This window comes from Symphodus melops, assembly GCF_947650265.1.
Source record: "Symphodus melops genome assembly, chromosome: 17".
Taxonomy (NCBI): Eukaryota; Metazoa; Chordata; class Actinopteri; order Labriformes; family Labridae; genus Symphodus; species Symphodus melops.
Window position 1 is genome coordinate 23231309 of NC_136707.1, and position 13577 is coordinate 23244885.

The 13577-nt window shown below is 45.4% G+C and overlaps 1 protein-coding gene across 1 annotated transcript; it reads right to left on the reverse strand.

The window, feature by feature from the left end:
• Window positions 1-29: 29 nt before the first annotated feature.
• Window positions 30-7084, reverse strand: pold1 (polymerase (DNA directed), delta 1, catalytic subunit). Its single transcript, XM_079367067.1, has 25 exons — window positions 6879-7084; window positions 6372-6485; window positions 6090-6230; window positions 5888-6013; window positions 5392-5560; window positions 5126-5243; window positions 4920-5049; window positions 4671-4837; window positions 4468-4572; window positions 4233-4373; window positions 4028-4138; window positions 3744-3935; window positions 3562-3650; window positions 3362-3478; window positions 3161-3274; window positions 2895-3042; window positions 2088-2183; window positions 1865-2002; window positions 1591-1766; window positions 1358-1510; window positions 931-1166; window positions 732-845; window positions 545-597; window positions 346-443; window positions 30-251 (listed from the first exon to the last, which is right to left on the reverse strand). Exons 1-25 carry the CDS (start codon window positions 7063-7065, stop codon window positions 164-166), a joined length of 3321 nt encoding a protein of 1106 aa, XP_079223193.1. The 5' UTR covers window positions 7066-7084; the 3' UTR covers window positions 30-163.
• Between the last annotated feature and the right edge of the window lie 6493 nt (window positions 7085-13577).

Here is a 13577-nt window from a genome sequence, read left to right on the forward strand (position 1 = left end):
TCTGCTGATCACACACAACAGCACCAAAGGAAGGTTTTGCTTTTCCTCTTTATTTTACAAAAAAAACAGTCTTACTTACTGTGAAAGAGTTCATAATAGAAAACATAGAAATAGTGTGATATTTAAGTCTTTATACAGAGAGCGCCCGCCGCTGTGTCTCCTCTCACCATCCGAAGCGAGACACCAGCTTGCTCTGGTCGTCCAGATCTTTCTGGACCTTCTTCCTCATGTAGAAGATGGGACAGTCCCGGCTGCAGGCGAGTCAGGACAGAGAGAGAGTCAGTGCATGTTTCTGTCTCAGGACACACACGGACACACACACACACACGTGTGGTGGACACTCACCTGGTGCACAGCACGTCCTCGTGCAGCGAGCCTTGACATCGCTGACACTGAGTCCACAGGCGAGAGAAACGCTCCTCCAGAGTGTTCATGTGGAAGATCTGCAGGAGTTCAGAGAGCACGAAGACGTTTAACGATGTGATGATGTCCGCGTGTCTTCACACGCGCTCGGACACATCGTGCGTGAATAAACATCTCTCACCTCCTTCTGGTAGAGCTCCGACTCCTTCTTTTTGCAGAAATCACAAACCGCAGCTGAAACGACGAAAAGGTCGGATGTCTCACAAATATTCAACAGAGGTCAGAAAGCAGTAAACACACACGCGCACACACACACACGCACACACACACACACACACACACACACGCACGCACACACACACACACACCGTCTGTCTTCAGCACGGCTTTGCAGCCGATGCAGGTGCTCCTCTTCTGAGCGAACGCCATGAGCCCGCCGATCTTCGAGGTGAGCACGGTCTTGCAGCGCGTGTGGTCGCCCTCTGACAGGAGAGAGAGAGAGGCCGTGTTAGGTATGAGACTGTCAGGGCGGCGCTGAGCGTGGCGCCGAGCGTGGCGTGGACTCACTCAGCAGGATGCTCTCTGCCTTGCTCTCTCCCAGGATGGGCTCAAAGATCCTGAGCAGAGGCTTCGACAGCTGCTGCTCCAGGTAGTACTGCGTGTCGATGGGGATGGTGTTCTCCAGCACGAAGATCGGGTCCTCTGACTTCATGTACGCTGCGACTCCCTTCGCCGCCTTGATGATGACGTAGGGAACTCGGTCTCCCAGGTTGGGGGCGCTGCCGGCGTCTCGCTTCCTCATTCTGTGAAACATCGACGAGAGGTCACTCGAAGCGTTCGAAGCGTTTCTCTTCGAGTAAATGGACCTGAGCTCGTAGACGTACGTGTGTGTGTGTGTGTGTGTGTGTGTGTGTGTGTGTGTGTGTGTGTGTGTGTGTGTGTGTGTGTGTGTGTGTGTGTGTGTGTGTGTGTGTGTGTGTGTGTGTGTGTTCACCTTTCAGCCAGCTCCACGTGCGCCTGCTTGCCGGCGTACTCCTGCGCCGTGCGCGTCAGCTCCTTGGTGATGACCAGCTGGCTGATGTCGATCCGGTTACAGAGCAAGTCTGAGATCACTTCCTTGGCGTGATCCACGGCGCCCTGAGGATCCCTGCACCGACATCACGCCGCCTCTCATCAGCACTTAAAACCACGTCATCAGAGCCTGCGTGTGTGTGTGTGTGTGTGTACCTGTCTATGAGGATCCTCTGCAGACAGGTGTTGATGAGGTTGGCCACCAGGGGGCAGTTGTCTCTGCGAACAGTCTCGATTCCTTTGCAGTCCATCTTCTCGTGCGTGTCGGCGCTGGAGGAGAAGTAGAGGCCGGCGTAGCGCTTCTTGTTGATCAGCAGGTACGGGTAGTACACCTGTGGACCGACACACACACACACACAACAGGACTCAGCAAAGCCTCCGTTACCACGGTGACCGATCAGATCTGAACGTCTCCGCGGACGAGCGCTACCTTCTCGAACTCCAGCTTAATGGGCGGCGTGAAGTGAGACGACACCCACTCCGCCGCCTCCCTCCCGACCTCCATGGCCTCCCGCACCGTGCCGACGCCGAGCTTCACCATGACCGAGTCCGTGTCTCCGTAGATCACCTGTGAAAAGATTCAAGTTAGACGCTCAGGAAAAGGTCGAACGCCGAGTCAGAGTGAAGAAGAGTCTGAGTCACGTTTTGCTCACCTTGGCGTCGCCTTGGTAACCGTTGGAGAGCGTGTACTTGGACTCCACCAGCTGTTTGGTCTGCTCGATCATCTGTCTGCCGAACCCGGTGACGCTCTGCAAACAGACGACGACTGAAGATGATGCAATACCGTCTGACTTCCTGTCTGTGCACAACGAGAAGCTCGCCGCACGCCGCGTCCATGTGGAACAGCTGATACATGTGACCTCTGAACTCACAGGCTGGATTTGAACACTCAGTCAGGGGTCCTAAGTTAAAGTTACGACTTTTTAAAGCCATCTGAAATTTAATTTAAGACCAACTTCAAAAATCAACAAAAAAAAAAAAAAAGAAGTGAAAAAACTTCAGAGGTTTGGGACAATTTTACCTAAATGTTTAGTTCAACATAAACGTGACTCTTCGGTCCAGTGAAAAAGTGCAGAGCGTAAAACATTTCTTTCACTGAACACGCCGCGCCTCGCACGCCGCGCCTCGCACGCCGCGCCTCGCACGCCGCGCACGCCGCGCCTGCTTTTAGCCACGACGACAAGTCTTTGTTGGACAGCCAGTTTCTGGTTAAATCTGCACGTTGTCTGAAGTTGCTGCATGAACGACGTGCGTCTGAGAACTAAATTAAAATGAATTAAAAAAACAAAGATTTCACATTTACACTAACACGCTGAAGGTTTTTAAAACTTTTATGTTAATTTAAGACATTTTAAGGCCTTGATTTTAGGTCGGGTCGGGTCGGGGCTCCGATGTGTCGTGATCTGCAGACTGGATGAGTCCATGAAGGACTCTTTACCTCACGCTGTAGACGCTCTCACCTGTGAGATCTCTAAGCAGGGCAGCTTGCCCACCTGGGCGCCGGTGAAGCCGTACACAGAGTTAGCGCTGATCTTCAGGGCCAGCTGTCGACCGTCCAGCACCTGCCGTTTGAACGGGTCCGTTTCCTTCTTCAGCTCCGTTTTGGCCCTGCAGGAAAAAAATAATAATTAATGATTCAAAGATAAAACCTGCTGAACACTCGTAGCGGCGAGTTAGAGAGAGAGTCAGGGCGCCGGGTCGTGTGAATCATTCGGACTCTTCAAACCTCTTTCTGGCCGACAGCAGGTTCTCCAGGATCTCAGGAAGGAGACCTTTCCTCACAGAGCTCTTCACAAACATGTCACCCGTCGGAGTCTTGATGAAGTCCTCGGGCGAGAGGCTGCAGACACACAGACGTCAGCTCGTCACGTGCACACGAGGAGGAAACATGACGGGTTCGAGCTCGCTCTGCTTCACATCGTCTCACCTGTGCCTCTCGGCGGAGCCTTTCTGCAGCAGCGTGGTGTAGCACAGGTTGTGAGCCATCATGATGGACGGGTACAGGGAGGAGAAGTCCAGCGTGGCGATGGGGACGCTGTAGTAGCTGCACAGAGAAGAAGACGAGGCGTGTGTGAGCGGCTCGCTCGGCCCGGAGGAGAGCGAGGAGGCGTGCAAACGTGTTTTTACCCTTTCTCTGGCTCGATGACCGTCGCTCCCGTGTAGTCCTCTCCTCCTTCCGTCTTCACCACAGGCATGACCAGGTCCTGCTTCATGGCCTGAGGAAGCAGCGACACGTCTACGTTACCGTCTGTAAAAGGTGAAGGTACACGCGCGCGCACGGCGTCTGTCGGCGTGTTCGCCTGCGTTACCTGTCGCAGCAGCTGGGAGACGACTTTGATCTGCTGACCTCTGGAGAGCAGGTAGGTGAGCGGCACGCCCGTCACTCTGGCCATCTCCATGTAGTTAATCACACACATCAGCTTCTGCAGCAGGCGCAGGGGGAGGTAGGCGTCCTTCAGGCAGTACACGGCCAAGCGGCGCCGGGTCTGTTCGTTACCGTTCTGAGGAGGAAACAAGATGGAGTAAGCTCCCCTCGCTCTAAACGACGCCTCTCTCTCTCTCTCTCTCTCTTGGAGAAGGTTTGGAGTTTTACCTGCAGGTCCGTGATGATGGAGTGTTGGACATCCTCCTTCTGCTCCTGCAGGAAGTGGTAACTGACGGCGTTCAGCGTGTACGAGCGCAGCTTGTAGTCTCTGAGGAGAACCTGAGAGGGGAGACACACGAAGGGGTCAGCGGCTCCGTCTGAAAGCTCACCACGACGCTCGCCGCCGCCGCCGGCTGCTGCCGATGATTCTGACCTGCAGCAGGTCGAACTGAACTCGACCCTCCATGTTGACCGTCTTGTTCTCTCGCCGGCCCATCTGCTTGCTCTGGAAGTTCGAGTCTTTCAGGACCGACTTGATGCCTCGCACTCGACCGAGGTAGGGAAACAGATTCACCTGAACACACACACAGAAGACGTGTCTGTATGAGTTCATCACCTCTCGTGTGAAATGTGTCTGAAAGTGGAAGAAGAAGAAGCGACGCTCTGACCTTTAGAGCAGCTGCTCTGTTCAGCAAATAAGGAAAGTCAAAGTTTTGGATGTTGTATCCTGTGATGATATCCGGGTCCACGGTCCTCATGAACTCCGCCCAGCTCTGCACGCAGACACACAAACAGACTAAATCAACAGAACAGGTGTGTGTCCGTGTGTGTGTGTGCGTGTGTGTGTGTGTGTCCGAGCCGGCGTGCTCACCTGCAGCAGCTGCTTCTCCTGCGTGAAACACAGGATCTGCGAGCCCACGATGCTGGCGCACGACTGCAGGGTGAAGACGGTGCGAATGAAGGGCTCGGCCTCGCCCTGCCGCTGCACCATGGAGGCGATCTGAATCACCGGGTCTTTGTCTGCTTCTGGGAAGATTCCTGGAGGGGAGACGAAGAAGCCCTGAGTCAAACTCAAACAGACGCACGCTCACTAAATTAAACTGACAAGAGAGCGCGCTACCTTTTCTTCCTGCACACTCGATGTCAAAGCTGAGGACCCGGAGCGGGGCGATCCTCTGCCAGTCTCCCTCTGCAGGGTGACTGATCAAATCTGTCCATCCCACGTCCACCTCATACTGACACAAGGACACCTGAAGGACCAGACGAGACCGCTCTGAAACCCGGATCACAGGAGTCGAGCTCCACCTATGTGTAAACTGGACCCACCTTTCCCGGGTGCAGAGAGTCCGTGTCCCCCATGCTGCTCTTCTCTTCACGCACTCTGTACTTCCCTTTGGGAAGTTCGATCCAGCAGCATCCCACCACGTCGCAGTCCACCATGAACCTGCAGCACACGGAGGCTCGTCAGGATGAAAACGCCGCTTCAGAATTTAAATCGTTTTAAGAAGAACAAAGAGCGACAGTAGCGATGGATCCGTCCTCTGTAACGTGTTTAAAACCTGCCGCCAACATTTAAAATCACAGAAACACACCTGATCTCAAAGTCGATGTTGGCCTCGTAGGGTTGGTAGCCCTGAACGGGGAAATGGCCGAATTTGAAGCCCTGCTCCAGCAGCCTCTTAGCGGGGGCGATGAGACGAGGCATCGCCATGGTTATTCTCAAAAACTCCAGACTGCGTTTCCCATGGTAACCGTACATGTCTGCAGGGAAGGAGAACAGATCGATCATCTCCTGCACCGTGTCCTGACAGCACGCCAGCGTTGGATATCACGCTGCACGCTCTGTTACATGTTTCATTCTTTGCTCTATAAGATTTCTGTTTTTCCACTTGCAGAAAGTAAAGCGTGCGGTGCAACAGAGAGCACGTCCAAACGGGACGTCAGGGTGAAAAACGGCGTGCTGTGTCCCACTGCTGCACGCAGCGTCGCTCGCCAGGACGGTCAGACAGGAAGGATGAGGCTCGCTCGTGGTTACGAGTCGCTTCCTTAACGATGAGAACGCGTCACACAGACAACACGTGTACTCACTCTCTTTGCGGGTGATGTCCACAGCCAACACCGTGACGGAGATGTTGTCCTTATTGGACCTCATGTCCTTCAGGACCACGTTGTTCAACTCTCTCTTGAATTCTCCGAGGTCGCTCGATTTGAAACCTTCACACAAAAGGAAGCAGACAGTGAGAATCTTCCAGCTCGTCTCTCTGATGTCACGTGACTCGTCACCACTCACCTGTCGGAGCAGGGACGTAGAAGTAAGGTGCAAAACCGTGAATGTGACAACACACGCTGTTGCCGCCGTCCGTCACCCCGAACATCCGGATGATCGGGACATTTCCCTGCGACTGTCCAGGCATGCCGACAACCGTCGCTCCTGCACAACACAGACACAGAGAACCTCTGTGAGACGTTTCCTTTAACACACACACACACACACACACACACACACACACACACACACACACACACACACACACACACGTCTATTTGAAAACATTGACTTTATTGTAATTACCCAAATAATAGTCGAGATCAATCTGCTGGAACACCAAAGTATCTGAGGACGGGTCCAGTGAAGGGGCCTGAGGTCGCCGCCATCGAGGGTTGAGGTCAGCTGAGAAGAGGTCACCTTTATAAAAAAAAAAAAAAAAAGCCTTAAAGACAGATATCAGAACTAATAGCTTGAAGTGAGAGAAATCCCTCTTTTATAAACAGATTTTATGTCTTATTTTTGTCTCATGAGCTTATTTTATTTTAAACAGGGCAGCGTTTCGATCCGTAGATCTTCATCATGTCGTCTAAATATGATGCAAAACAGATGCAAACTCCACAAACAATTCAGCAACGACTGAAAAACAGGAAAACAACCTTCAAAAAAGGTAAAACAACGACATCGAACGCAATTAAGAAATGATCAGAAAACCAAGTTAACTGGAAGTCTTTGACACTCATTAATCGAACCTTGAGCAGGAAGTTCTTCTTACTTATGCAAAACATAAACAGCCTTGTGTGTGACACTTACCCACAGGAATTACATCATGGCCGGCCTGTCCCTCCGTCTCCTCCGCCTCCATGTCTGCTTCATCAAACATGGACAGCTCCTCTTCAAACTGGGACGGACTGTCCTCCCAGTCTCCACCTGTTTTACCCCTTTTAGCCTGAGAGGAGCCCCCCACTAAAGGAGCCCCGTTACGCCTTTTAAAATCCATGTCTGCAGAAGGAAAACAAAGAAGAGGAAACAGGTGCAGAGATAAATACAGAGAGAAAACCACACAGAGAAACTGACATACTTAAGGATGTTTAGTTCAAACATGTAAAAATAAAGATAAAGAGAAAAGAAAGCACAATGTAAAAAAGTAATATGAACAAACAATGAATGAAATCACACAAACAAAGTTGTCAAACTACTTTATATATATATATATATATATATATATATATATATATATATATATATATATAAATGTAATGTAAACATCCGACAAGGAGTGCGAAGTATAAACTTATTTAATCCCACCCTTTCTCCATTCATTTATTCATTAATCTAAGTTTTTAACGAATGCATGTTTTTATATGAAATATAAATTGTACACTACAGTTGTAAAGTATTCCTGTCAACATACAGTAAAATAGTTCAGTTAAAACGACAAAGGGAAACAAACTTTAGTAACTGTAGATCATACAGTGTAAATAAAGCACAAACTAATACGTGACAGGCTTTTAACTGAACATAATAAGGTCAATTAATTATGTAAACATCGTGACTGTTTCTGCCATAACCGGTTACTGATCAAAACTTAATTTAACTTAACTTAACATAACTACAGTAGATACAATCTTCACAAACCACAGTGACACGTACAATGTGTTTATATTGAGTTAAAAAGCCGTTTATTTAAGTTAAGTTTTGGTTCAGTTCACGATGAGTTATGTTTCGTTTAACTCGAGGAAGTACTTCTTTGTAACCAGGTGAAACCAAGCTAGCAGGAGCAGCTGTAAACACACGGAGCGGCATGGCGCCAAATCTGATCTGACCAAAACACGACGCTTCATCACCACAAAGCCTGTCAGAGTAACCAACCAAAAAGAGCTCAAGGTGTCTCAGTAAAGTTAGGAAATACCTGACAACGCTCCTAACTTCTTCACACAGCCCTCTGCTTGACAACAGCTCCCGCCACTCGGCTTCAATCTGTGAACTTTCACCGCGGAACGCGCGGAAAATTTCCGTTTTGTTACTGGAACCCAAAATTAAAGGAACGGACAGTGACGTCAAAATTAATGCGGAAACCAGCGAGGGCATTAATGGGGTTTGTCTTTACCTTGTCAAAACAGAATACCGTGTGTTTCCGGAAAAACTACGTAGGCTCCGGTCAGCGCAGCAAGCGAGGGAAAATAATAATTTAAATTAACCCAAAATATTTTTTTAATACGTATTATTTTATCAAATCATAAAAATAAAAAAACCTGTTTACATTTGGCAAAAAAACAAAACAAAACCGGGAACTCAGTTGTACTTGAAAGATGTTTTACAGCCGGAAGTGTAAAAAAGTAAATTATATCTAAAAAGAAAATGTGCTTGATAATAACTTTATTTATAGTATAGAGCACCTTTAAAAACAGAGTTTTACAAAGTGCTCTCACAGACAACGCACAGGCAGGAACTTGTCATGATTTGTTCTGGTTTATAGTTTTGTATTTTGGGTATTTTAGTGTTTAAATTTTCTTTTTTAAATTTCTTATTCTAATAATGAATAATAATTATTGTTTACTACTAACTCACTCATTACTTACTTGACGATTATCTTTACTGGTGTTGCTTGTTTCCTAGTTTGGTCTTTAGTGTTTCCTGTTTTATTTTGTAATTTCTTAGTGTTTGTTTGTTCCTGTGGGTGGATTTTTAATGTTACACGAGTTGTGCGTGTCTTCAGTGTTTCCTGTTTTATTTTGTAGTTCTTGTCCTCAGTGTTTCTTGTCTTGTATTTTCTTCATGCCTCATGATTGTCCTCATTAGTCTCACCTGTGTGCCGTCTAATCAGTCTCAGTGTTCGTTGCCTCTTGTTGTTGTTTATTGTTGTTTTATGTTAGTTGTTGGTGTATGGAAGATGGTTTCAGTGATTCCTTCTGACTCCCTTTGTTTTTGATCTTTGTGGATTTTTGTTTTACTTCTTGAAAATAATTAAATTTATTGGGTTTCTGCACTTGGATCCTGCAATGTTGTTTTTTTGTGACAGAACTCTGGGTGACATTAGAATAAACATCAACAGTCAGAGAGAAGTCTACAAAGATAAAATAAAAGCAATAAGAAAGATGTAACAGACATGTCTCAGAGGGCGGACAAATCGACAAAGAGATGTAAATAAAAGACAGAAAGTAAATAAAATGATGAGGCCAATTTTAAATGATGAGGAGGAAGGCAACGCCACACATAGTTTTGTCATTTAAAGGTTCTCCCTTAAATGTTATGTGTATCTGTATGTATTCTTGGTCCACCTTTTATTAATAAAAAGTTTAATCACACAGTTTGCTTCTTTCAGGTGTCCTCAGATCAGAACGACACATCTCGTTGGATTGTGGATTTCATAAATCTTGAAAATAAAGAGAAGTAAACCTCAAACTTATTCTGGTGAAATAAAGTCAGACAGGAAGGCACCAGACATGGAAACAGATGTATGCTAATGCCAGAAGATGTCAGCACACCAACAATGAACATGCTTCTCTTCTCATACGAGTCGATGCACTCTGGATGTCGTACAGCTCCCTGGAAGCCTGAATCTCTACAGACTAAACTGATGGGGTCAAAGGTCACATTAAACCTCACACTAAAGATGTGAAGGTGGCAGGGGAATACAATGCTGACGGACACTTCAGGAGTTCAGATCTCTGCTCGATTTAGGCTTACTGATATACTGACTGTGAGACCCCCACTTACTCTCTGCTGCTTTAATATAGACTGTGCTGTCTGTCTCTGAGGCCCCTGTGTGCGTACAGAAGGACTGTGGAGGAGTTGGGTTTCTTAATGTCACTGGTCACGTTGTTTTCCCAAAACTATGCTCTACGTGACCCTTTGAACGCATTATAAATAACCCTCTGGCTCTTCTCCTCCCTCTGGGGAGAGAAAAGCGGTTGCCCCTGACTCCACTCATTTGTTTGGATGAAATGTTAATCCACCAACCACGGCTGCGCCCCTCACTCTCCTCAGCCAATAGGGCCTCTCAGCTGAGGAAAGCGCCCACTTCCTGTTAAACTGTGCACAGAGGCAGGGACGGACCAATGGGATTGAAGCTCATGAATAATGTGACAGAAAAGACTCTCTTTCAACCAATTGGCTTCCGGTAAGATGGCGGAGAAGATGGACGTGCCGTGAATAGCTCTAAGCGGCAGGACCCTGAATCAAAAAAGTTCGATTCGAAAACTCACAGAAAATATCTCTCAACTTTACACGAAGTTACTAAAAGGCATTACGAACGAGTAAATAAACCCAGTTACCAAGTAAACGAGCTTATTATCTAGAAGTTCCGACATGACAAAAGCTACCGCTAAAGCTAATATTGAAGCGTTGCTAACCCATGATTACTGCGGATCAGAAATGATGGAGACGGACGCCAAAGGTACCAAGAACATCTTATCATCGCCCTCTAAACCACCAGTGCCTCAAAAAAAACAAAAAGGAGTTGAGGACACAGGTGCTGGAAACACTGCGGCAATCCTGGCTGCAATTGGCACTCTTCAAAGCATGATGGAAGATTTCAAAACGGAGCTGAAGCAAAATACTCTCACTATATCCAACATCGCAAAAGCTGTTGAATTTAATTCGGCTGAAATCAAAGAATGCAAAGAAAAAAACAAGAAAGTAGAAGGTGAGGTAAAACGACTACAAGAGAAATGCTTAGAGCTGGAAAGAAGAGAAACAGAGGTGGAGAGAAGAGCTGCAGACCTGGAACGGTACAAGAGGAGATGGAACTTAAGAGTGAACGGCCTCAGGGAAGAGAAAGAAGAAAACACTCGTCAGGTTGTTGCTGATATCGTCGGAAGAATTGCTCCGCACTGGAAGGACAAAATGGATCTTATCCTCGATTCTGTCCACCGTCTTGGCCCGAGAAATACTGAAAGACCCCGGCAAGTCATCATGCAGTTCAATGGAAGGTTCTTCAGGGATGAACTCTGGCGAGCCACTAAAAACCACCCCATCTGTAAAGATCTCCACATTCGCTTCGTTGAAGATCTCATCAAAGAAGACAGGGAGGCAAGACAAGCTGTGTGGCCAAAAGTTGAAAAAGCAAGAAAAGATGGGCTTAAGGCTGTGTTCAGGGGCCCATTTGCCTTCATAAATGGTCAGAGAGTCTTTCCATGAACCTTGGTATATCCTAACAAGTGAGTTCTCTTGAATAAGAAAGTTATATGTTCAGGGTCCTGCTGCTATAAATCCTCAGTATCTGTTAGATACTAGATTGTGTTCATAACAACTCAGGTTATCTGTTAGTGTTCTTGTTTGTTATCGTTTTATGCTTCAACTTAAAAATGACATTTCTCTCATTTCTGTAAATGCAAGGGGTCTAAGAGACATAACTAAAAGGAAAAGCTTTTTTTTGTTCTGCAAAGGGAAGAATGCTAGTATTATATTTCTACAAGAAACTCACTCCAAAGAGGAAGATAATGTTTTTTGGTCTAAACAGTGGGGAGACAAAGTTTTTTTCAGTCATGGCTCTTCCAGGTCAGCAGGTGTCGCCATCCTCCTGAAGAATTTCCAAGGACAAGTTATATCCCACATCGCAGACGAGTATGGTCACTGGCTCGCTCTCATCCTAACCCTTGATGAGGTGAAATTTATCCTCTTTAATATATATGGTTACAACAACTGCAGAGAAAATAAAAGGTTGATTGAACACATTTCTTTACAATTAGATGATCTCAAATTATCCCACTCAACAGATAATATAATATTAGGAGGGGATCTTAACTTAGTCCAGGATGAATTCTATGATAAATTTCCTCCTCGATTCTCAACGAGCCACCCTAATACCATATTTACTGACTTTTGTAATGAACAAAATCTAATTGATGCATGGAGACACTTTAACCCAGGAACGATTAAATACACATGGTTTAGCCCAAATCACCAACATAAATCTAGGATTGACCATTGGCTGGTTTCAAGCCACTTAGTATGTTATGACATCAGCTCAGATATCTCAGCTGCTCCGCTGACTGATCACAGTATTATTTCTCTTCATTTCAAGCCTGGTAACGGAAGAAATCATTCGAACAAATATTGGAAATTTAACTCCAGTCTACTAAAAAACAGAGATTACTGCCAAAAAATTAAGTCACTAATTATTGAGATTATGAATTTGGATGAACTGACAACGTCTGTGAAGAAATGGGAGTTCCTTAAATACAAAATACGTCAATTTACTATATCTTTCAGTAAAAAACTTAAAAAAGAATTTGAAGAAAAAGAATTGAACATTATCAGAGACCTAAATGTCAACTGCAATAAGCCTAACCCTACTGATTATGACAAACAAACAATACTGAATCTGCAATCCAAATTAGATGAAATTTATACTCAAAGAGCACAGGGGGCTTTTATCAGATCACGGGCTAAATGGATAGAAGAGGGAGAGAAAAATTCTGCATATTTTTGTGGTCTTGAAAAAAGAAGGCAAGAAAGAAATAATATAAAATCCTTAATGATCAATGACATCGAGGTCAATGACGAAAAAATAATCTCATCCGAAATCTTTAAATTTTATAGCCATCTATACAGCTCCAAATTCTCAAAAGAAGCCTGTGAGGAATTTTTTAAAGGTATTTCTAAATATATTCCAAAGGTAGATGATAACTGTAAACAAACATGTGAAAACCCAATCACAGTTGAAGAGCTTGATGCAGTAATTGGTCGCCTCTCTCTGAACAAAGCTCCTGGTTCAGACGGTCTTACAGGAAACTTTTACAGATACTTCTGGGAAGATATTAAAATGTTGCTGCATCAGGTTTTCTCCGAAGTCTTTGAAACATGTTTACTTCCACCCACAATGAGACGAGGGATAATCGTCTCAATCCCAAAGCCCAACAAAGACCCCAGACTTATAGAAAACAGGAGACCTATTACTCTCAGAAACTCAGACTACAAACTACTAACCTACATCTTCAATACTCGTCTTCAAACAGGGATCTCAGATCTTGTTTCAGAAACACAATCAGGTTTTTTAAAAGGCAGATCAATCCACAACAATATAAGGCTGGTATTAGACATTATTGAATATCGAAACTTAATTGAAGATGACGGATTTATTTTGTTCCTAGACTTTTACAAGGCCTTTGATTCAGTAGAACACTCTTTTATCTTGTCGGTACTTGAACATTTTGGCTTTGAATCTAAATTTAGAAATCTTATTAAAGGTTTATATCAGGATATCAGCAGCTGTGTCATATTATCTAAAGGCACTACTCCTAGCTTTAAGGTTAAGGTAGGTATCCCTCAAGGTTGCCCAATTTCACCATATTTATTTATATTAGCTACTGAAATGTTAGCAATTCACATCAAAAATTGTAGTGACATTAAAAAGTTAAATGTATTGGGTACAGATATTATTATCAGCCAATTAGCGGATGATACTACAATTTTTCTAAAAAATAGACATCAAATTCCACTAGCTATTGAAAAAGTAAAACAATTCTCCAATGCTTCTGGGTTAACTTTAAACCTGCGAAAATGCGA

Coding starts and splice junctions, on each gene's coding strand:
- pold1 (XM_079367067.1), bottom strand. CDS start 7,065: ATGGATTTTAAAAGGCGTAACGGGGCTCCTTTAGTGGGGGGCTCCTCT. Junction 2,184..2,894: donor CCTGCTTAGAGATCTCACAG/GTGAGAGCGTCT, acceptor GTCTGTTTGCAG/AGCGTCACCGGGTTCGGCAG. Junction 1,511..1,590: donor CAGAGGATCCTCATAGACAG/GTACACACACAC, acceptor ATGTCGGTGCAG/GGATCCTCAGGGCGCCGTGG.